General features: G+C 41.7%; 1 protein-coding gene across 2 annotated transcripts in view; it reads right to left on the bottom strand.

The window, feature by feature from the left end:
* nr5a2 (nuclear receptor subfamily 5, group A, member 2) overlaps nucleotides 1–24006 on the bottom strand; it is a 94579-nt gene extending 70573 nt beyond the window's left edge. The window contains exons 1-5 of one of the 2 annotated variants that reach the window (XM_029631949.2): nucleotides 23700–24006; nucleotides 14088–14219; nucleotides 11437–11555; nucleotides 8973–9114; nucleotides 3533–4212 (exon numbers count right to left, since the gene is read on the bottom strand). In XM_029631949.2, coding sequence (XP_029487809.1) covers nucleotides 3533–4212; nucleotides 8973–9114; nucleotides 11437–11555; nucleotides 14088–14219; nucleotides 23700–23766 — 1140 coding nt within the window. In that variant the 5' untranslated portion in view covers nucleotides 23767–24006. The remainder of the gene's footprint in view (nucleotides 1–3532; nucleotides 4213–8972; nucleotides 9115–11436; nucleotides 11556–14087; nucleotides 14220–23699) is intronic. The other variant, XM_029631950.2, reaches the window with a different exon arrangement.
* Nucleotides 24007–25527: the final 1521 nt, after the last annotated feature.

Genomic DNA, 25527 nt, shown 5'->3' with positions numbered 1-25527 from the left:
CTCAGATCTGGTCTAGAAGGGGCATCAATAACAATCCCAATAACGACCCCACTAGAAATTATGCCCTCGGAGAAAAAGGTTGATAAAACGTTGATGAAATGTAAACATGTCAATTAGTAATTTATTACCATTACATTCCACAGGTTGGTGTGATTGGGTGTTTATTAAATGGTGCCTGGCATAAAGGCTTGCCAGGCTATGGGAGGAGTCCCACAGACACATGCCAACCCTGCGGTGCCACCCCCTCAGTGACATCTAGCCACACATCTGTTTCCCTCTGTGCCCAGAGTGAGCCCAGCAATAATGGGGAGGGACGCTACTCTTAAAACACACACATACACACTCACAAGCACACGCACACACATGCACACTTGCAATCAAAAGGACACTCACATGCAAAAAGACACCCCTCCCAAAACTCCATACCCCCCCCCCCCCTCATATTACCATTTATTACAGTAATGACCAAACCAGGACACCTGGCTTAAAAAAGTCCAAATGTGAAACGAGTTAAGACTGAGGTAGGTAGGGCTGGAACCAAAACAGATACATAAAAGTACAGTTAAAGATCCAATCCAAAGGTGTGAGAATTGTGAAACGATTCTTGGCCAAGTGTCTTTCTTCTCTGGCTGCTCAGCTGCAGAGCAACACAATGGGGCTCCTCTCTTCAGTGATATCTAATGGCTAAATATTTATGACTCCTGTAACCAGGTCCAACTTATGGAAAATAAATCTTTAAACACTTTTGGCAGAAGCTTCTCGCCACTCGGCTCCATTACCATATCAATTATTTTGTTCTTACCAAGCTAATAATAGGGGCCTGTAGATGGAGGGGTATTTATAGTGCCCTCGGAGCCGGGGTCTCAGACCAGCTTTTATTCCATGAGTATTTCCTGTGTTTATCGCCCGCTCTCAGTCCTCATTTTGAAATTATTTATATATTAGATGTAGCGGTCTACAGAGGTCACCAGTAGTAAGTAGTATTTGAAGGTCTCTCTGAGATTTGGTGAAGTGCAGAAATGCACACGGACACACGCATACACACATTTTATGATTCGGACACTGACGATCACAGATTGAGTCAAATCACCTGAAAATCTGTCTGAAAACACCACTTTTAAATCATTGAATGAGTATGAAAACACAGTACATACAGTACAAGTAAATGTAGACATTTATCTTCCTACCGCAGCATGTGTGGTTCAGCGTGTTGAAAAGGCCAAAAACAAAGCCTCTCTGTGTACTGTTTCAGTAGCTGCCTTAGCTTAGCAGAGCTCCAATTTGCCAGCACTTGTGGAAACAGTGCAAGGCTTACAACAGGGCTTTTCTCTCATCACCAACACTAAGTTTTCTGCTCAACAATAGCTGTACAACTATCTGCTAATTACAAACAAGAGGGGGTGGGGTCTAGTGTACAGGGAAAGCTGTTAGTGCCTGCCTGCTAGCACACTATTTTTCAGCCCTGCTAGGCAAGCGCCTTTAGTCTAAACTCGAGTAGCTAGATGAGGTAGCGTAAAAAAACGCACCCCCTAATTATTCAGTAACTTCAGCGAATCAGTGAATTAACCCCCCACGCCGCCCCTCCGTGACCCCGCCTGCTACCGCGTGTCCCCGTACCACTACAGAAGGGACGGTGGACACAGGAATATTGGTGCAGGAATTAGCCCCCAAATTTACCGGGGGTCGTTCTCCACCATTTTAAAACACCTGAGGCTCTGTTCCAATTAAGTCCATGAGTAATATGGACAGTCATTAGCTTGGACATAATGATATTTCATTCTGAAGTGAACGAGGGGCGACATCTACAAGTGGATATAGGTAATTTAATTCTAATGGAGAGTTTAGAGAGGTATGCTGCTCCACACACTGCACACTGATCATTCAGCGGCTTAAATGGGCAACAAACAAAAAAACATGTACAACCACGCCCAACTCTCCAGTCCATATACTCAGTGAAGTACTGTACAATAAAACAGTTTTATTTTATGCTAATTCAAATACAGAAAATGTCAATAGGGAATGGCCGCGTGATAAATGTCAACATGTGTTTTCGAGAGCTCTTGCCCCTAATACAGAATTGGATTGTGTTGAATATTACATTTCTATTTCCCTCCCCTAAAAATTCAGAGGACTGTAATGGGGGCCCTAGTACATGAATATGCAGTCATGCCTTTGGCTACGGAGTAAACAGACAAAAGAGTGAGATAAGAGAGGGGGCAGAGAAAGAGAATTAAAGAAAAACAGGTGATCCACACAGACTCATCAGAGCTTTTTCATGTTGCTCTACGCATATTAACCTTCTCTACTGAACGAATAGACCTCGGAGCAAACAAAACCACGCGTGGAAACATTTCCCGTTCCTCTCAGGGACTGAAAATGTTTGGAATAATCAGTTTTTTACAGGAAGACTCGTCGTTGGCCATCTAGGGTTGTTTTGGTAAGCAGCTATTAGTGATTGGTTGACAAAACACGACAAAGTATGTCAACCAAACTTGACTTTGGCTCCAAACTGGCCAGGAAAACTGTCTGCTGCAGTATCCTCACTGAAAACAGGGCTTTCGGAAACAGAGTTCGATAACACATCAATGAAATGTAAATACTTCAATTAGGCATGCATTACTACTAAATGGGTTGATCGGGTGAGAATATCAATATCCTAATTCATTCATTAATGAAATGCATTATCATTAATAGTAATAGTAATAGTAATTAATAGACTGTATTTTCCAAGTATTTTCCATTTACCTCTGCCGCTGTGATGATGCATGCATTTGTGGGCCTGTGACCATATTTTATTTTTATATTTCAATATTTTCATACAGTCCCTGCCTACTTGGATCTCAAAAAATGATACAGGGAAAAAGGGCACATCAAATCCAAAATTCAAATCCAAACCAAGAGCAGGGGATCTCGCTGCTTTGAATTAAAAGAGCCTGAAGGCGGCCAGTCAAAGTTTTCCTAACCCATACCCGAAATGTGTCACAGTGTGTAAATAGGGCAGGCTACTGAATTTTGATCAGGATGAGAGATAGACGGCTAAAGCTACACCGCAGCCTTCCCTCTCAGCTTCGTACACATTGCATTAGTGTCGAGCAGACACATAAAAGGGAAAGATTAAAGGCGGGTGAAGATAAAATATTAGGGTGTGTTTGACGAGGAGTGAGATCACAGGGGTGTGTGTGTGTGTGTGTGTGTGTGGTAAACTGTCAATTTTGGATAACAACATTGGCTTGAAACATTGAACGTTTGGACAAAACGCAGGATGCATTATGCAAGGCCACACAAATAGGGTAGGTATAACGATCCTATTGTCTATTGATCAGAAAATATATCAAGATATAATACATGTATATGACCGAGTTTGATATGTGTAATATGCATGACTTGTTGTATATTGTAGTTAGCTAACCAACATATCTAATTTAATTCATATCATCAGTAGTTTAGCAACCACTAAAAATGATGTATGTGAAACATTGTGAAAATATAGAAAACCAATGTACTGGTGTCTGTGTGTAGTGTTCCCACGTACCTTGAGCTCGCGGAAGAAGATGCTGCTCCGGGCCCACTCCACGATGGAGAACAGTGTCTGGTCGGCCATCTTGCACATTAGGCCGAACGTGTTGAGTTTCTCGTGTTTCCCCCGGCTGGCCTGCTCCTGCTGCAGATAGGTCAGGATCTTGGCCTGCACCTGGGGCTCGTCAGGCTCGCACTTCAGCAGCTCCACTATGAGGTGAGGGAAGCTGGGCGGCGAACCCGTCTGGTACGCGTCCATATACGGGTTGTATCCCATGATGGACTCGGGCGAGCTGGTGTACGGGTCCGGGTACTCGGACTTGATGGTGCGGGTGCTCTGGAAGTGGCCGTAGGCTGCCTGGTAGCCCTGGAGGGAACCGGCATGGGGGGGCATGGCCATGCTTATGGGTGACGTGACGAAGGGGCTGCGGTCGTAGTCTGCGTGGGGCAGGGCGGCGTGGTGCGGGTGACCGTGGTGGCTGAGCGGCAGGCCCTTGGAAGCTGCCTGGTGGATGTTCTGGATAGCCGAGGAGATGGTGAGGTCGGTGGGCACCGCCTGCATCACCTGGGTCATGGCCTCGATCTTCAGGCCGTTGGCACGGATCAGTGCCTTTTTCTGCTGCTTGAGCGCCCGGTCGCGCTTGTACATGGGGCCAAACTTGTTGCGGCCGCCACGCATGCGGTCCGCCCTAACAGCTGTCGGAGACAGACAAGACAGGAGAGGAAGGACAGGAGAAGAGGACGTTAGTGACATGATAACATCCATATGTGTTTCCATTTATTTTAGCAGGTAAGGTGACGAGGAACACATTCTCTTGGCGGGTGTTGAAGGGGGAAGGAGAGAAAAAGATATTAGCAATATTGATAAACTGATCAAATAAAAAGTCATTGGAGTCTACTTAAGCCAGTGTTCTGAAACCTCCAATCCGCGGGCCACAAATAGGCAGCTCATGAGCCAGGAGTTTGTGACCTCTGAGCAAATGTCATTCATGACCCCCATGTGTTCATAACAAGAACCCACACCAAAATATTAGCATTGATGGATCATAGAGATGTCTACAATGGCCATTTAACACAGAGCTCCCGTTTCATCTTATAGGTCATGCATAGAAGGGGGAAAAAAACGATTAACAACTACTAAACTTTGTGTTGACCTTTGCACTGGAGAACTCGGATGTCTCAGAGCAGGGAAATACAGCCTTGTCATAACGTGTTACCTTTCACAAGCATGGCACGCTTTGTCACTCAGCTTGACAGGTTGTAAACACTAGTTACTGAAACAATAACTTTTATGAACCTATGTAATCCTGATACATACCAGACAACAAGGCTGTTAGTAATTTCTCCAAGCATCAGTCCAAATGAGAAGTGACAACATCAACATTATTTATGCCTACACTTATTCAAAACACTGAAAATGATTTAATCTCGTTCAAAACACTGAGAAGTGTTTGCACTGAAAATGATTTACCCTCATTGAAAACACTGGAAAGTGTTAACACTAAGAACTACCCTAACTCAAAACACTGAAACGTGTTAACCCTAAGAACTACCCTAATTCAAAACACTGAAAAGTGTTAACACTGAAAATCAAACCAGAGTACAAACATGACAAAAATTGTACATTTCCTAATGATCCCAAAACATCATATGAAAACCCCAGCAGAATCCCGAATGATCCCAAGATTCCGAGGATCACAGCTTCATTCAGGCTAATGAATGAGACTGTCTCCATGGTGCACGGCGGACCATGTATGATCTGCACCATGCATGCCAAGGGGGGAGACTGTCTCTATGCCTCTCTCTCTCGGGTGCCCCCCTGTTAATTATTTATGGTTAATTATTTATCTCTTATGCCCAAGCTGTGGTGGAGTGGAGCAGGCAGCAGACTGGCTACGCTGAACTCGGTGGGAGAGTGAACCAGGCGGGACCACACCATTCACCCCCCATCCGCCCACCCCCGTTCCATCCCTACAATACTGGGTCAGGGTGGACACACCGTTGGGCACTCGGGCCACTAATATCTAATATCTCTAGTAGGGAGTAGGTATTGAAATACATAAAGTGATTAGAAGGGGGCTGGACCAACAGCTGCCTTGGGAGTAGTTTTAATGGTCTCTGTCACAGCAGTGTCTGTCACAGTGGCAGTGATCTGAGAAAGGGGACAAGAGGGGCTTAGAGGGGAGAGCACAGGGGCCGCAGACACACAGTACAGAGGGTATCACACACTGATGCAGCACTGATAAGAGAGAGAGGTAAGGTCAAGCACATAGGGTCCGTAGACACTGGCACCTAAGAAGAAGAGCCTGCCACTGGTTAAGTGACACACACCAAACAAATATGTACTGTATATATGGGCCCTGGTCAAAAGTAGTGCACTATAAAGGAAAACATTTGGAACGTGGATCCCATGGATCCATTATACATTATTGTACTGCCTTTAACTATTAATGACTCAGAGCAACAGGGTAATTAATGAGCTGAAAATTAATAGTCGGCCCGTTTGGGGAAAACACAATTAGGTCTGAACCTGGGACTCACATCATGAATACTGGAGCATTTTTGATAGCAGTTTTTTTTTCTCTTTCACCCTCCTTGTGTCTAATTAAACAAGGTTATTTACATGCATGTTGTACAGATTAATCTGGGATGGAGTTTGGGAGAGGATGGGGCTTTAGCTGGGGGATTGGGGGTTAGGGCTAGCTGAGGTTGGGATTGGGGTTTGATACTGGGGAGAATACTGTACTGTATAAGGCAGGAGCTGAGGTACAAGGATGGGGCTGTGGTATAAGTTTAGAGTGTAGGACTGTAGTATAAGGCTGGGGCTTAGGTACAAACACACAGACACACACTCTACACTCCATCCCGGGCCCGGCCCGCCACGGCACAAAGGGCTCTGCTTATGGTCTGATTTATGAGTGTTTAATATACAGGAATATTAAGTGAGCGTAGGTGAGGATCCCTGTCGGGCAGCAGCATATTAATGGCTCCCCTGGCCAGGTTCTGACACCCTGTTTGTCATGTCTGCCCGGTTCCCACTCTGGATGTGCGCTACCCCACGCACACACATGAATACCTATGATACCTATGCATAAGTAATGGGACAGGAGTCTGGCTTCCGTTTCTTCGGCAGGTAGAAAGGGAAACAAGACAGGGCAGGGAGAAAGGGAGGAGAAAAAAAGGAGGACGGAGGGAAAACACAAACACACAGGAGACAATTCCGTTTATCTGTGTGGAAATATTAGGATTCGGGCAGGGGTTCAATCAAACCTGAACTGCGGGGGAAAAAAGTGATGTTTTTCCTTAACAACGATATTGCATGTTACAGTGAGAATCTAAATGGGATAATATGTTTTGTTTAAATGACTGAATAGTACTTACTATAAAGTATATGCTTAAATAAATATATGTTTTTTTTGGCCTAGAAACATGAGATTTTTCAGCAGTGTGCTAGTAGTGCATGCATTGTGCGGGTGGTTGAATCCTACTCTTGATACCTGGGACAGGCATCTTGCTAGGCTCTTGGATGACAGTAGCTATTTACTGACCATTTAGCTTTGGGCAATAAAACAGGAATAAAGAATTCCCACCATACTTAACAAAGTAAATTATCCAAATTAGATGAATTACGGATATTAGTAAGTATGGTACATTTTAACACTAATATGTTTTAAAACATGTTTTAACACTCAGAAATGTTAACTCATATTAACACTCATCAATGTTAAAATACCAGTGCCAATGCACCTTTTCAAGGGAAAAGAAGAGTGGAATCTGTACATTGCTCATTCACACTCAACAGGAAAGACACAACAACAGGAAAAGTGAATCTGAAATCAGATCATGAGCCCCGACTGCACATTAGGCCAAAGGTAAACTATTTATCATGGGCATAAATACACAACAAAAGGATATCTCACGGCGGCATAATGACTCCTTTTCCTCCAGGATAGATAGGCGTCGCCATGCTTTTATCAGTCCAGATAACAGGGACTGAATCTCTCTATGGCAGACATGTCAGACTCAGGATACTGTCTGTGTCACTCAGATATGACTGCCTGTATTTTCACCATTATTTACAGCCCCAGCCCAACACTGTACTGGATATTGACTAGGTCTATTGACTTATCGGTAGACAGGAACAACTTCCGACAAGCAAAACAAACCCCAAAATTATCCTACCTTTAAAAATAGATTTAACTGCAATTCGACCATTTTTTCTTTTCAAAAATCAGCCCAAAATGAAGGACTATGAAGGGTCTAGCTGTAAACACCTTTTTTTGGTGCGTCTGAATATTTTTATAATATATTTATGTGTTTACTGGAAAGCTGTGTCTGGAAGATCAGGATTCTAGCTCGGTGCTCTTTACAGGTTGTGGCAACTCTCCACACTGCCTCCCTGCCTGTCCACCCGCCTGCCTGGCTCTGCCCCTGGGCTGAAGTAGACAGAGCGCTGCAGGGCCCCTCCGCCCAGCTGCTGGCATATGAAAACAAATCACGTCGTAGTAAGCTGTAAAATGACAGGCGTGGAAATTCTGCCCCGCGGCCATTCACAATTAATAGTAATTAAAACCACACTCCTGCGGGCTAAGAGGAAAAGACTCCAAAAAAAGAACTGTTATCTTAAAAAACGCTTAAAAGTACACATGAATATGGGATGGTTTTATGAAGATTGTGGTTCAACGAGGAAAGGTTTTGGCTAAAGACTGAGGGCCCAGTAGATATGAGTGTCAGGGGTAAATCAAGCCAATGTTGCCTTTCACTTCTCGCCCCTCTGTGTACCTGCAGGACATGTTTGGATTATTTCTACAGAGTAGGTTGAATTTGGCCCTCATCATTGATACAGGGTCAGATATTTGTTCATCCCCCTAATCCTAACCTGGTAAAAATGAGGATTGGGGTAGGAGTATATCATCCTTGATCTGTGGTTTAGGGCAACTTCTACATCAACCTATGTCTATACAACAACAGTAGAAACCTTTGAAAACCTTAGGTGATACCAATTCAAACGTGTTTGTTTTTCCTTTGCCCCAAAACTTCCACGTAACAGTTTTGTTTGAATATGGCCGTAGCGTTCAAATTAACTCTAGGGAGATCAAAGATAGTGGACTGGAGAATTTCCACATCTTTACTGATTGCCCGTGCTAAATTCCCACTCCAAGAAGCGTGGTCTGTGCACCAGACTCCGAGCTCAAATTGTATTTGTTTTCTTTCAAATACTTTAGCTGGGTGCGACTGAACTCGCCTGGCGCAATGGAACCGATGGAGTAGTCCCAAAAGTGCAAAACCCAAACATTTGGCACTCTGCACGATTCGATCAAAGTCCTCAAACTTTTTGAAAGAGAAACAAATACTACTTGAACACAAGTCTGTCATTCACCATCAAACCCTGATCCTAACTATACTATGACCTTGTCTTACTGTTTCATAATCTCATTAACAAGAGCTGTCCTTACCTTCCAGCTTCATGCCGACGGTAAGGCACTTCTGGAAGCGGCAGTAAGGGCAGCGTTTTCTTTGTGTCTTGTCGATGGCGCAGCTCTGGTTCTCTATACATGTGTACCGCTTGTTGTTCTGAACAGTGCGCTTGAAGAAGCCCTGTGGAAAGGCAAGAACTAAGATGTCAACACTTATGACCCCAATGTTTGTAATTGCCATATTCACACACACACATACTAGAGCGTGCCGCACACACACACACACACACACACACACACACACATACAGGCATATAATGGGAAGCAATCACAGGCATAAACACAGTGATGTGAACACTAGGAATCACAGAATCACAGAATGGAGGCACAGAAAAAACAAACTACCAAACTATATTCACACAAAACAAATATACTTGATAAACGGACTATGTATACACATAATTGCAGCCATAAATACAAATAAATGATCCCAAACAGACACACAAACACACACAAATAAAAGATGTATTGATACCAGCTCCTGTTCATGACAATGATATGAGAATTGGGCTTCAGTGTTCAATGTCTGGTACTGAATTAAACTGAACTGAATAATGAACATGCTGATATCAAATGTTTACACTGAAGAAAGCTTAAAACACTAACAAAGCAGCAAACCCCAAATCTGATATAGCCTACTTGGTATAACACATACTAATTCTTATTCTTATGCAATTAACATACTAACATCACCCTAGTACTTTTCAGTGCTAATGCTGAATTTTTACTCACATGAAAGTCATAATTTTCCTCATACATAAATATGTACTTTGGGTAAGTGATGAGACGGATGCATGAATACGATTCCTATGTTACTTATAGTTGAATTAGTGTTTGATGAAAAGTATAGAATATACTTCTGTTCTCATTGTGAGTTTTAACAGAGTGTTAATACAATATTATGAGTAACATCATCAAATAGGTGTTCAGTATTTTCATGAAGCAACCTGTTGCAATTCCAGCCATATATACATTGGTATTCACACTTACACGGCCCTATGAAGACTTCAGAATTGACTTGTAAAATCTCCTCTATCTATCTCTCAATTTAATTATTTAAAAATATGAGTGTTAGAGTAAAAAATCCAATAAATTATATCCATAATTTACAGTTCCGGGATTACACCGTTCTACCTGCACCATTGAATTCATTTTCAGAAGCAGCAGGAAAAATCTAATGGGGAAAAGGTATTAACGTATTCCCGATCCATACCAGCAGGAGAATCCCCTAAACCTGCCCATTTAAAAGTAAAATGATCAATATTTCACCAAATTCCAAACATAGATTTAATGTACAATCGCGATGCAGGCTCGTGACATGAAAATAAAACCGCACTAGACTCGAAACTAGACACAGTGGACAGACAGTCTACTGACTTCGGCCAGACAAACATGCATCAACGTAATTACCCCCCCCCGCGCGCGTTCTATAAACAACTTAAACCACAAAATAGAGCGTGGATACCAACAACTGAATTTGCGTAAAGCCGCAAGATTTCAACGTCCAGGTTGTCCCAACATCTCATTTGTGTTTTGTGTACAGTATGTGGCCTATGTTGAATTTGTGTGTCTGTACACTGTATCTGTGTCTTTATCCAAATCTAGACGTTTCCCAAAGCTTCTGTGTCTAACAGCGGTTATGAGAATATGGGAAGAGCCTAACGCAGACCAGTTAAAATGTACAGTATTTCACACATTTTCAAGTCAGTGATTGTGTGAGCGTGCATGCATCCTGCTTGCCTGAGTGTGTGCATGTTTGTGTCCGCTTGCATGTGCCTATGTATGTGTGTATGTGCGCATGTGTGTCTGTATAGGTTTAAAGTAGACTAACACTGTATTACTTTGTGTGCCGTTTAGATATGAGTCCTGATATCACCCTTCTCAGACCCACGGCAGTGTGGTAGACTGGCGAGAAACGATAAAAACGCTCCAAACCCAATCTTTTTCCAGTCCAAAACACACAGCTTCCGTTGAAATAACTACACAGTACAAAAAAATGACACCCCAAATATGTTCCTAAAACACAGACAGATCCCATTTAGAACTGTGCCGGTAGACATTTGCCACAGTTTATCACAAAAACAAGATGATTTCGCTGAAAACACTCATTTGAGATCTCATTTTAAGCAATGTTGCTATTGAAGGTATCCTCAAAGAAAACATGTAACATCTCATGGTCAGAAAACGGATTAAATGTATAACACCTGTTTTAAATGATGCCAGCATAGGCAGAAATATGTACCGCATACACAGAACGGCTAGCTATACACAAATTGACATTAGAGATTAACATTTTAGAAAATACGACTAAAATAGGCTACTTGAAACTTCATTGGACAAACAAATGTAGGAGTTAGCTGCTTATAGGCTATGTTCAAGAGAAGCACAGATGGCAATCTGACGAAAGGGTAGAAAAGGGGTAGAGAAAAAAACAAGAACAAACCTTGCAGCTTTCGCAGGTGAGCAGCCCATAGTGGTATCCAGAAACCTTGTCACCACAAACCGGACACATCTCATCCAAGTCTTCGTCATACGAGTAGTCCATCATTTTATAGTGGGGGGCTGCAATAGATAAAATACACACATGAGCACACAAAGAAGATTGTTTCGTTTGAAAGACCATCTCTGCCTAATGCAGTCATCTTTAACGTATACATCTGAATAACTTCACAATGAGCTTAGGTTATGTGATATTTGTTGGACATCCATAAAATGTTCAATATAATTTTTATTTGTATTTTAAAGCTTTTAAACAAAAAAGGGCATTTCACAAAACTATCATTTTTGAAGGAATAATGTTATTTGATGGAGCTGAAAGAAAATATACCTCTGTATCCCTCTTTGCAGCACTCACTCTTGCTCGCCAGTCGCAGACAGGGCAAACATATGAAACTGAGCTTCATAAATATTCATGTTTTTAAATTGTGAATTCATCCGGGAAATGGTAAAATAGAGTAAGGGATTCGAGGAGAAAATGTTACCGCCCACAGACAAATGAAGACATACAGTGTAACCTTTCGCTCTAACAGGCGAAATAAAAATACAAAACTGATTCTGAAATTGAACTTACAAACGCGCTCATTAAATCGCTATTGCTCCTATCTGCTGTAGCCTGTATGTGTAGGCCCGCATTTGTATTGACTTTCCATAAACCACTGCTTTAGCCCACATTTTACAGGCATGAATGCCGAAAGGCAATAGTTGCATTGATGAGAGGATATATGACAGTACTAAGCAAACTGCTGAACTGACATTTACAATGGTTACAAAATGTTTTATTGTTCTTATAAAATTGGCAAACATCAAACAGAAAAATCCCAATGAAGTCCAGAGCGGACTGGAAAACTGGCAAATTATTTCCCGACATTAGACTCTATATAAAATAATGTAGGCTAACTTTCAATTGCAATTGCATCTTTCTGCCTGTGCCTGCTGATTTCTTTCTCCATTGACCCTTTGATCTCGCAGCGTTTGAATATTAAGTTGAAAGCGGCAACAAGTCCTCTTGTGTTTTGAAAGTTCTGCAGTGCACTATCAAACAAACTTTTAATAGAGTTAACTGGTAAGGTAGCCTATTACCTACTATATTACTATGCACGAAAAATCCCTTCGATAGGAAAGTGTCAGGCCTCGTATTTTGATGACAGGAGAGCAGAACCCATAGATAGCCCAAGTTGGATGCGAACTCTGAGCCGTTTGGATTTTTGCCAAGTTCAGACAGCTTTTCTGTAACCTACGGATATTACCTAAGCTATCGAATCTTACTTATGGTCTCTTAAGCACGTGCAGCCTCAAAACTATATCCAGTTAAAATGTAGATTTTTAAAATATTTGTTTAAATTAATTGGAGAGAGGCATTTGCTTGTGCACTCACAAAGAGAAACTACCCGTGCAAAATGAAACAGAATGTCCCAAAGAAATTCTAGCCCTTTATTCCCTGAGGTTGGTGTTCGTTTATCAGGTGTTAAAAAAAATCAAAGCCACATGAGACTTGATTTTAAATCAAATGTAAATGTGCAATTGGCAAAATGAAAAGGATTTACAGATATTAATTCGATAGGCCTGCCGATAAGTCTTTTTTCGATGAGAATTTTAGTTATTTTATTTCCATATCTTATTCAACTTTGGGAAATTCAAGCAAGCACTAGTCTAGAATTGTGAGAAATAACACCAAAACTAAATTGCCACAACGGGTTATAGGTGATAGTTTGTAAACTAAACAAAAATATATCCAAGTAAAATGTATCTTACTCAACTGGGTATTTTTCAATCATTACATAGGCCTACTTTTGTCAGAAGTTTTGTTTTGTTTTAGGACTATTGCTACTCTGACACAAAGACTAGACTATATGATTTGCACGCTCGCATTTGCATTCTGGAGTAAAGATTCTACATGTATCACCCTTTTTTATATCAACTTTTGCCTTTTGACAGAAACGTGACGTTAACTAAAATATTTTATCCAGAATAAAACAGTTATTTTAATATCACTGACATAATTTTGCATGGTACTGAAATCGAGGTTTAAAAGATAATAGCCCAGAGTTAGTGACATTTGGGGAATTCCAATTTTTCAGGATTCAACAACTGCTGGCGAATCAGATCATGCATATTACGCAAATTGTAGATAACGGTGAGCTTTCGGGTGGTTTACTCATTAGCCTAGTAAAATATCATCAGATAACGTTGGCTATATGATATATAAACTGTGGCGTTTAATTTCTTAATATGTCAGAATAAAAAACAATGAATTAAACCGAATGATATCTGACAGTGAGTATTGGGATTTTAATGAATTCATAGAGTGCACAAAACAATAATTTGGCATGCACTATTTGAAGAAAGTCGGTGACAGCAACGCTGATACTTCGGATCGAATTTGGGTAGGGTGAATTCGCAAGTGCAACATCTTGACGGTCCCTGCATACACGTGAACTATGAGAGGCAAGGCAAGACGAGTTTGTTGTCTTATTCTGTCTAACACTGCCAGCTCTTTCGCCTGGTATTGTGCACAAATGACACGACTTGCGATTGTGATAAGGCACAAGGGACATGCGGTCTACAATATTGCGTACATCGATCTCAATCTCTTACCTTGCATATTCCTTTGCATGTGCCCCTGTTCTCCATGCGATCGAACGAGTCCCAAAGATTCCGTGTCGGCTTTGGGCAGCATGACAGCTCCGCTGGGCTGAGCGGGAGACTCAGCTCCGTCCGGTGGACCACCTGGACGGGAGAGGGTCACCACAGGTTCTCTCACACACACACCAGAGAAAAGTGACTTCCCAAATCCCGCGCGCTCACTGTGTGTCTCAACTGCAGCCGGCTCGGGTTAAACTGACATTATATGTCTAGGCTACATACCCAGTGGGTAGCCTGCAACGGCGAGCCCAATGTAAATTAATTCTGAATAGCGCTCTTGCGTAAATTGCAATACGGATCAATGCCGCTGAACCTAGAATATGAGCATGGTTTCGCCGCGAAGTTGAGGAGTAGAGCGCACTGATTTCCAGTTCTCTCTCTCTTTCTAGCTCTGTCTGTGATGAAAATAACAAATCTACCCGGGCAACGATACATCTATCTATACGCTGGCCTTTCCACGTCTTTTTTGACCAGGGTCTTGAAAGTGTAGTTAGCGAACTGTAAGGAACTTTCGGGCTGGATGGCAAAGACTGTCACGCCGGCCCCTCCTTCGCGTAAGGTTGGACTCGGTCTATCTGTGATGTAGTGGGATGTGAAGTTCAGTCCTATCCTTGCTGCTTTGTTTACTCCACACTGACACCGCTGCCTCGCGCCAATCAGGGGCTCATGGACTCTGACATCACACCGTTAGCTCCAATCGCGTGCGGAGATAGGCAACATCACTTCTAACCGGTTTTCCACACACTGTCTAAATCACAGCTGTTTATACAGTTTATGATGGACTTAATAAAAGCAGTGGGATAACACGGAAATAAACGAAGGTGAATGTTAAAATGAAACGAGCTTAGACACAGAGGAGCGGAAGACAAATAGCCTACACAATGAGGTACGGTATGATAATAGTAACGAGTTATAACCTATTCGTTCTAATTAGGGTTTTCATAAGGAACAGGTAGCCGATAAATTACGGGGAAACTTTGCGTGCAAACGTGCCATTTTACTGAAACCTAATGCCATGTTCGTTTTACGCTTGTATGTATGAATTCTAAAATATTGTCTATATCCATCCGATGCAATTGTGACAAAACCATACATTTGACCCAAATGTTCCTTGTTTTAGGCTAATATCCCCAAACATATTGCCATGTCTTTGGCAAAATATTTGCATTTTAAAAAGTAGCAAAGTTATAATATGCTATATTGCTAAAGGCGAAATGTATTTGCGTTTTTTAAATAGGCTACCAAACGTTCTCAATTACTTGTATAAATTATCTAATTTCTCTCCTTAATATTTACAGAAATCAATACAGGACTGGAAATATCAATTCATGTAGGCCTACACTCTAAACCCCAATTGTGCTGGGGACAATAAAGGCCACTCTAAAATGTGCAGTTTTGTTACACAACACAATGCCACAGTTGTCTCAAGTTTTGCGGGAGTGTGCAATTGGCATGCTGACTGCAGAAATGTCCACCAAAACTGTTGCCAGATAATTGAATGTTAATTTATCTACCATAAGCCGCCTCCAATTTAATTTGAGAGAATATGGCAGTACATCCAACCGGACTAAATACCACAGACCACGCATAACCATGCCAGGCCAGGACCTCCACATCCGGCTTCTTCACCTGTGGGATGTCTTGAGACTAGCCACCCGGACAGATGATGAGTATTTCTGTCTGTAATTAAGCCCTTTTGTGGGTGAAAACTAATTCTGATTGACTGGGCCTGGCTCCTCAGTGGGTGGGCCTATGTTCTCCCAGGTCCACCCATGGCTGCACCCTGCCCAGTCATGTGAAATCCATAGATTAGGGCATCATTTATTTATTTCAATTGACTGATTTCCTTATATGAACTGTAACTCAGTAAAATCTTGAAATTGTTGCATGTTGCTTTTATATTTTTATTCAGTATATAAATAGCTCTCTAAAATATGCAATGACTGGCATGATGAGGAAAATTGATTATGCACTACCCAATTTAAAAATTGCACCTTATGCATTCTACTGTTACAACTTGCAAGAGTAAGTTGATGTGAATTCTCATTTAGTTACTGTAATACTTACTTTTCATTGAATTAGTTCCAGTGGCATGTATTCATGAATGCCAAGGGAAGCCAGACCCCCCCACACACATTTTTAAATAAATAAATAAACATACAAAATTATTTATCTTTTAATTTATATTTTTCAGCGCCCATTTGTCTCTGTATGTGTAGCCCATCTATAATGTCTGGCTAAAAAGAGAATGACATTGTTGCCACCCATATCATTGAATGTGAGGGAAGCCAGTGAGCACTTGGCCTCCCTTGATACAAAAATTATCAAGGGAGCTAAACTGAGTGATCTCAGCTGTGAATGGTCCTGCTGCACCAAAAAAAGTGTCAAGGGAAGCCCGTTTGAATTTGGCTTCACACCAATCACATTTCATTAGAAGCCAAATGTCATTGACAGAAAACTTGAATTGTTGCATCTCGTTGTGTCATTGTCCTCCGGTGGCTAGATAGCTAGCTAAAATCATCCCTTTCCTAAATTAGCCATGGATGGAAATAGGGATTTGGACTTGTGGACTTCTCCGTACTGGCCAATGATTATAACGGCTATTCTGATCCAACCATAAATTCATACATTGTGCACCTGGCTTGAGAGTATGGAAGTTCAACATGTAGCTAGATGTAGTAACGTTAGGCTAATGTTAACTAGCTGGCCTGGTTCATCATTGCCCACGAAAGGAAGTTAGGCTAGTGATGAAGGATTTTAGTCAGGTAGAACAACAAAAACTAAAAGCGTATCTGACAGAGTCATAGACCTGTTTATGCAACATGAAAGAGGAGGATGGCATTTGGCATTTTTCTACAAGTAGGGTGAGTCAACTATGTTTTTTCTACTTGCGCGCATGCATGCACACACACGGAAATAAGTACAATGGAAAGCCACATCATATTTAGCTTATATTGATTGGATTATATCGTTTTTTGGTATATTTTAGTTGTCAATGTATTAGACTAAGCATAGGTGATTAGATTATGTTGAGAAAAAAGAAGGAACCCGCACACTGCTCTTGATAGTATCACTGCTCTTTCATAAGCTTTACGTATCAGCCTCATGGCCTTTGTCAGAGCTTTATGTTATGTAACTGTTTGTTACATGCAATATGTTTTGTGGACTTCACAGGACAGATGATGCTCTCCGGATGAAACAAAGGTTTGTTTGAATTTACTTTGCCACTGTGTCTTCCTATTGCCTCGGCTCTAGGCCTATATATCACGGTGCCAAGGCGTATGAACTAACCGGTTATAGAGCAAACAACACAATTATCACAACACATAGGTTGTAATATGGCTTTTTTTCCCTGGCTTGGCTTCCCCAGTGATTTTACCCACACACGGCTACTGCTGAGTTCAACTTAACTTAGGATGACTTGCGGTTTAAAGTGTAGGCATAACGAGGAGAGGCAACATTAGCGACCATGGACCATTGAATTAAAACCACAAAAGGAAAATCAGGATTTGTGTGTGTTAAAATAGGCAAATAAGACATGAGGGTATTTTCACACGCATGTATGCACACACACACAAACACACACACACACACACATTTTTATTTTAAGGTTTGGCTCTGCGGAAACCAACATAATTCAGTCTTATTGAAAAATTATGCACAGCCGGTCCTAGAACCAAATATTACATATCAAAGGTCAACTCGAGACACACTGTATCTGAGAGGTCCTAAGGCACGCTGTGCACGCACGCACACGCACACGCACACACACACACACACACACACACACACACACACACACACACACACTGCTTGGAGTAACCCTGGATTTTAAACTGTCATGGTCAAAACAGGTTGATGCTACAGTAGCTAAGATGGGGAGAAGTCTGAACATAATAAAATGCTGCACTGCCTTTTTAACAACACTCACTATCAACAAGGCAGTTCCTACAGGCTCTAGTTCTGTTGCACCTGGACTACTGTTCAGTCGTGTGGTCAGGTGCCACAAAGAGGGACATTGGAAAATTACAGTTGGCTCAGAACAGAACAGCATGGCTGGCCCTTAAATATACATGGAGAGCTAACGTTAATAATATGCATGTTAATCTCTCATGGCTCAAAGTGGAGGAGAGATTGACTTCATCATTGCTTGTTTTTGTAAGAAGTGTTGACATGCTGAATGCACCGAGGTGTCTGTTTAAACTACTAGCACAAGGCTCGGACACCCATGCATCTCCCACAAGAGATGCCACCAGAGGTCTCTTCACAATCCTAAAGTCCAGAACAGACTATGGAAGATGCACAGTACTACATAGAGCCATGGGTACATGGAACTCTATTTCAAATAAAATAAAATACATTTTATTGGTCCCATACACATGGTTAGCAGATGTTATTGCGAGTGTAGCGAAATGCTTGTGCTTCTAGTTCCGACAGTGCAGTAATATCTAACAAGTAATCTAACAATTCCACAACAACTACCTAATACAAACAAATCTAAGTAAAGAGATGGAATAAGAACATACACACTACTGTTCAAAAGTTTGGGGTCACATAGAAATGTCCTTGTTTTGAAAGAAAAGTGCATTTTTTGTCTATTAAAATAACATACAATTGATCAGAAATACAGTGTAGACATTGTTAATGTTGTAAATGACTATTGTAGGTGGAAACAGCAGATTTTTAATGGAATATCTACATAGACATAGAGAGACCCATTATCAGCAACCATCACTCCTGTGTTCCATTGGCACACTGTGTTAGCTAATCCAAGTTTATAATTTGAAAAGGATAATTGGTCATTAGAAAACCCTTTTGCAATTATGTTAGCACAGCTGAAAACTATTGTCCTGATTAAAGAAGCAATACAACTGGCCTTCTTTAGACGAGTTGAGTATCTGGAGCATCAGAATTTGTGGGTTCGATTACAGGCTCAAAATGGCTAGAAACAAAGAAACTCTTCTTAAACTCGTCAGTCTATACTTGTTCTGAGAAATGAAGGCTATTCCATGCGAGAAATTGCCAAGAAATTGAAGATCTCGTACAAAGCTGTGTACTACTCCCTTCACAGAACAGCGCAAACTGGATCTAACCAGAATAGAAAGAGGAGTGGGTGGCCCCGAGGGAACAATTGAGCAAGAGGACATTAGAGTGTCTAAAAGGCCAGCAGTTGCCTCTCCACTGTTGACGTTGAGACTACTATTTAATGAAGCTGCCAGTTGAGGACTTGTGAGGCATTCAGCTACAATAGTCATTTACAACTTAACAATGTCTGCACTGTATTTCTGATCAATTTGATGTTATTTTAATGAACAAAAAAAGTGCTTTTCTTTCAAAAACAAGGACATTTCTGTGACCACAAACTTTTGAACGGTAGAATACATGTAAATATATGGACGAGGGACGACTGAGTGGCATAGGCAAGATGCAATAGATGTTATAAAAATACAGTATATACATATGGGATGAGTAATGCAAGATATGTAAACATTATTAAAGTGGCATAATTAAAGTGACTAGTGATCTATTTATTAAAGTGCCCAATGATTTCAAGTTTGTATGTAGGCAGCAGCCTCTCTGTGCTAGGGACAGCTGTTTAACAGTCTGATGGCTTTTGAGATAGAAGCTCTTTTTCAGTATCTCGTTCCCAGCTTTTATGCACCTGTACTGACCTCACCTTCTGGATGGTAGCGGGGTGAACAGCAGTGGCTTAGGTGGTTGTTGCCCTTGATGATCTTCTTGGCCTTCCTGGGACAACGGGTGCTGCAGGTGTCCTGGAGTGCAGGTAGTTTGCTCCCGGTGATGCATTGTGCAGACCGCTCCACCCTCTGGAGAGTCTTGCGGTTGTGGGCGGTGCAGTTTCCTTACCAGGCGGTGATACAGCCTGACAGGATGCTCTCAATTGTGCATCTGTAAAAGTTTGTGAGTGTTTAAGGTGACAAGCCAAATTTCTTCAGCCTCCTTAGGTTGAAGAGACGCTGTTGCGGCTTCTTCACCACACTGTCTGTGTGGGTGGACCATTTCAGTTTGTCTGTGATATGTACGCTGCAGAACTTAAAAGGAGATGATTCTGGACTTCAGGAAACAGCAGATGGAGAACCCCCCTATCCACATTGACGGGACAGCCGTGGAGAAGGTGGAATGTTTTGTTTTGTTGACATTGAGTGAGAGGTTGTTTTCCTGACACCACACTCTGTGTGCAGTCACCTCCTCCCTATAGGCGGTCTCGTCGTTGTTGGTGATCAAGCGTACCACTGTTGTGTCGTCTGCAAACTTGATGATTGAGTTGGAGGTGTACATGGCCACGCAGTCATGGGTGAACAGGGAGTACAGGAGGGAGCTGAGCACGCACCCTTGTGGGGCCCTAGTGTTGAAGGTCAGCGAAGTGGAGATGTTGTTTCCTACCTTCACCACCTGGGGGGCGGCCCGTCGGGAACTCCAGGACCCAATTGCACAGGGCGGGGTTGAGACCCAGGGCCTCAAGCTTAATGATGAGCTTGGAGGGTAGTATGGTGTTGAATGCTGAACTGTAGTCAATGAACAGCATTCGTACATAGGTATTCCTCTTGTCCAGATGGGATAGGGCAGTGTGATGGCGATTGCATTGTCTGTGGACCTATTGGGGCGGTATGCAAATTGAAGTGGGTGGCAGGTAAAGGTGGAGGTGGTATGATCCTTGACTAGTCTCTCAAAGCACTTCATGATGACAGAAGTGAGTGCTACGGGGCGATAGTCATTTAGTTCTGTTACCTTTGCCTTCTTGGGTACAGGAACAATGGAACAAAGTGGCCATCTCGAAGTATGTGGGGACAGTAGACTGGGATAGGGAGAGATTGAATATGTTCGTAAATACACCAGCCAGCTGGTCTGCGCATGCTAGACGCGTCTAGGGATGTTGTCTGGGCCGGCAGCCTTGCGAGGGTTAACAAGTTTAAATGTCTTACTCACGTCGGCCACAGAGAAGGAGAAGGAGAGCCCACAGTCCTTGGTAGTGGGCCGTGTCTGTGGCACCGTATTGTCCTGAAAGCGGGCAAAGATGGTGTTTAGTTTGTCCGGAAGGAAGACCGCGGTGTCTGTGACGTGGCCGGTTTTCTTTTTGTAGTCCGTGAATGCTTGTAGACCCTGCCACATATGTCTCATGTCTGAGCCGTTGAATTGCGACTCCACTTTGTCCCTATACCGATATTTCGCTTGTTTGATTGCCTTGCAAAAGGAATAACTACACAGTATTTTTTCAGCCATATTCCCAGTCATCTTTCCATGGTTAAATGCGGTGGTACGCGCTCTCAGTTTTGTGCGAATGCCACCATCTGTCCAAGGTTTCTGGTTAGGGTAGGTTTTAATAGTCACCCACTCACCTATTCAGCATATAAATCGATATTATTCTCTGAGGTTCCGCGGAACATGTCCCAGTCCGCGTGATCAAAACAATCTTGAATTTAATTGATTCCGATTGGTCAGACCAGCGGTGAATAGTTCTTGTCACGGGTACATCCTGTTTGACTTTCTGCCTATAGGACGGCAGGAGCAAAATGGAGTCGTGGTCAGATTTTCCCGGGCGGGGGAGGGCCTTGTATGCATCCCGGAAGTTAGAATTGCAGTGATCCAGTGTATTGCCAGCACGAGTGCTACAATCAATATGCTGATATAATTTAGGCAGCCTTGTTCTCAAATTAGCTTTTTTTTAATTTATCCCCAGCTACAATAAATGCAGCCTACGGATATATATATATGGTTTCCAGTTTGCGTAGAGTCCAGTGAAGTTCCTTGAGGGCTATCATGGTATCATGGTAAGATTTAAAATACACCTTATGGAACAGCAGGGACTGTGAAGAGACACATACACAGGAACAGACACATATACACCTGATAAGACACGCACTCTACACATGGATGTTGTATTGTAAATATGTGATAGTGGAGTAGTGGCCTAAGGGAACACAGTAAATGTATTGGGTAAAGTGTTATGAAATGTAATGTAATATTTTAAATTGTAAATAACTGTCTTGACCTCAGGTGATTGTTTTGTGTACCAGGTGGGTGAAAGGTAATTTGTGAAACACATACACACATACACACACACACAGCTACTGAATTTGACAGTAGCTTACAGGAAGCTTGATGGCAAGCAACATTCTGTATTTCATATTACAGTACACCTACTGTAATATAAATACGGTATCAAAGCAAGTACTGTGTAATGACAGTACAATACCATAACATTGACTGGATTATACTTTTAAAAAGAAATGTTACGAATGAATGAATAGATGAATTTCATAGTATTTTACTGTAATTACAAAGGATTGGTGCAAGCAGGTTGGCTTCTAGGTAAAGTGTTCACACATTACAGTATGTTAATGTATATTTGATGTTTTATATCACTTGCAATTCTAGAGGCCTTAACAAAGGCTTCCAAAGCTGGCAGCATCTACATGGTAAAATAGACGACAAGGACATGGCAAACTGCTCAACCATTTAAGGTCTTGCTGCCACTCCAATCTGTCCCCTATACAAATTGATGGGGCACTATAACCATATAGGAGCTAAATTGGTAAATTGGTATGTTAATGAGCCAGAAACAACAATACCATGCACCCGCTAGTGGTCAAAAGGTTTTTGGCACTGCAAAGATACAGAATGGTACTGTATTATGTGGGGTGGAATTACAGTACTATTCGAAATACAGCAATTACTTCCCCGCCTACAACATTTTCCCACATTGCACCATTAATTTACAGTAAGCTGCAGTAAAATGTTTCAGAGTATTTTACGGTTGATAATACCCCAAATTACCATATAATTTAAAGTCTTGATAATTTCCGAGCATAAGGCAATTATTTCATCTAGAGAATTAACATTTAAACCGAACACTTGTACGTCTACAAGCACATCAAAATGTCAGAGCAAAGTTGTAAAACACAATAGCCTCGTATAACACTTTGACTGTAAAGTGTTGGGCAACTCGTTTCAGTCAGATTGCTGGAATGCGTTTGCCTGTTATGTTTACGATTAGAATGCACCAATTATTTACTTTTAAAATCTACTAAACTTTGAATACTAATCAATGTTGAAAAGCTCATCATCTTCACTGATATTTTCCTGAAACAAATGCAAGCTGTAGCCTATCGATGATGATGCCCCGACTTGTTGCAATCGAGACCACACGTTGAAGCTACCTCATTTGCAACATCTGCTAAATTCAGTTCCTGAAATTGACATTCCTTACCTTTAACACAAATTACTATTTTATGCATATAAAAACGTGGCATTACATTGTGTGAACATTTGCATTGTGTTTTTGTAGCAAAAAAAGAACAGTACATTGTATATAAGCCTAAGAGGGAAAATGTCATTGCTGTTATTCAACAACGCAAATCAAAATGGACAATCAAAAGGTTAATTGAGAAAATAAGCAAGTTAACACTGTATTCATGGAAACATCAAAAGTCTAATAAAAAAGTCTAATAAAGAAATGAGGTATAGAGGGGCCTCTTGAAACATGGCACACTGTACCATACACTGCACACAGAGCCATGTTACAACACATTAGTCCCTACTCACCTGCACCAGTCAGGTCCTCTGTAGAGTTGCACTGGTCGCTCTCACTCTCAGGGCTGGAAGAAGACATGCTAGAGTCCCAATCCACAGCTCCAGAGAGTAAACATCTAACTCCTAACAACAGTGATCGACACTCGTAACCTCTTTCATTCTGTGAGAATTCATTGGGACAATCAGAGCAATGAAGAGGGCTGAGACTTTAAGGGTTAAAAAGATTTTAAAAAGTTAGTGTCCACTTGCTCTGAAGTCAAGTGAACTCGCCCTGGTGAACCTCTCTCCCTCCTTCTCGCTCTCTCTCCCTCTCGCTCCCTCTCCCTCTCGCTCCCTCTCTCTCTCCCTCCCTCCCTCTCTCTCTCTCCCTCCCTCCCTCCCTCCCTCCCCACTTTCAAACATCCCCCTTATACGCACACACAAATAGCCTGCCTCCCCCACCCCCCATCCAATCCATGTAGTGACCTGTGTTAAACTAGAGCGGCATCCTATCTCTGAAGCACTAATCAACAGTATTCAAACTGCTGGGCTGGGATTGGTCCTGGGGTGGTCAGGTGGTTGATAAGGGCTGGTTATAAAGTGACACAGATATGGGGTCACTGGCAGATCTTTGCTGGAATGATTAACGAGAGAGAGAGAGAGAGAGAGAGAGAGAGAGAGAGAGAGAGAGAGAGAGAGAGAGAGAGAGAGAGAGAGAGAGAGAGAGAGAGAGAGAGAAACTTTGAACTAAGAACTAATTCCCCCCCACATTAGTTTTACATCGGTGTTCAGAAGTTTGGCTCTTTTACACTAAAATCACCCTTCCTTATCATGCTTAGTCTTTATTCGCTGAAGAGATGATTGTGTAACTTCAACTGTAATGTAATCCATGCATTGATGTCAATGCAAGAGTCAAATTGTACTCAAATTTTATTTATATCGTCTCTTTCATGAATGTGGCATGAGTTGTGTCTAAATGAAAGATGAAATTACAACTCATTCTTACAAAGGTCGCACCTACTAAACCATGCCTCCAGTTTTCTGATTTAACAGCTCGTCGACAGCTCTTTTTAAAGAAAACCACCCTACTAAGTGACCCAACACCTGCAACAAAGCAGTTGGATCAACCAAACAACCAATTTTATAAAGTGTGGCCATAACTCAACAGCACACACCACTAGTTAAAATCTGTGCTTTGATTAAAACTACACACAGGCAGGGATGGGCAAAAATGACAAATTATAATTACAAAACACAATGACAAAATGCAATAAAGATCAAAATATCAAATCATCTACAAAATACTTGAATTTTGAAATGTATTTTTATAAAAATCACTAACGGTAAGTAAGTTACTTTGGATAAGTAAGTTACTTTGGATAAGAGTGTCTGCTAAATGACCAAAATGTCAAATGTATATGTGAAAAGGGACATACCAAAATGATCTGCAAAGCACACTAGGTATTATTATAATACTTTTTTTCCCGGGTCAGAGCTCATTAGAATAATACTCAGCATGCTTTGCAATTGTTAATGTTTCCATATACATTTGTATTTTGTTCATTTAGCAGACGCTCTTTTCAATGCAGGGTGATACCAATGCAGGCTGAAAGAGGGACACGAAATGGTAAACCACCATAGAAAATGCTATAGAAAAGTGTTTTGTATTTTGAATATACAAATTACAGCTCTCTAAAGTATTTTGAAACAAAATACATTGGAGTGTAGTGGGCTGGTCCATCTTTAGGCCAGTGGGACTCTTAAGAAATGTTATAATGATTTTTTGTGCAGAATTATCATCATTTGGCTATTGGTCTGCTGTCCCATTTCACACCGGCCCAAAATAGTTTAGTGGACTGGC

Source organism: Oncorhynchus nerka, linkage group LG24, assembly GCF_034236695.1.
Source record: "Oncorhynchus nerka isolate Pitt River linkage group LG24, Oner_Uvic_2.0, whole genome shotgun sequence".
Classification (NCBI taxonomy): Eukaryota; Metazoa; Chordata; class Actinopteri; order Salmoniformes; family Salmonidae; genus Oncorhynchus; species Oncorhynchus nerka.
Note: the sequence above shows the minus strand (reverse complement) of the source record. Positions and strands in the feature narration are given on the sequence as shown.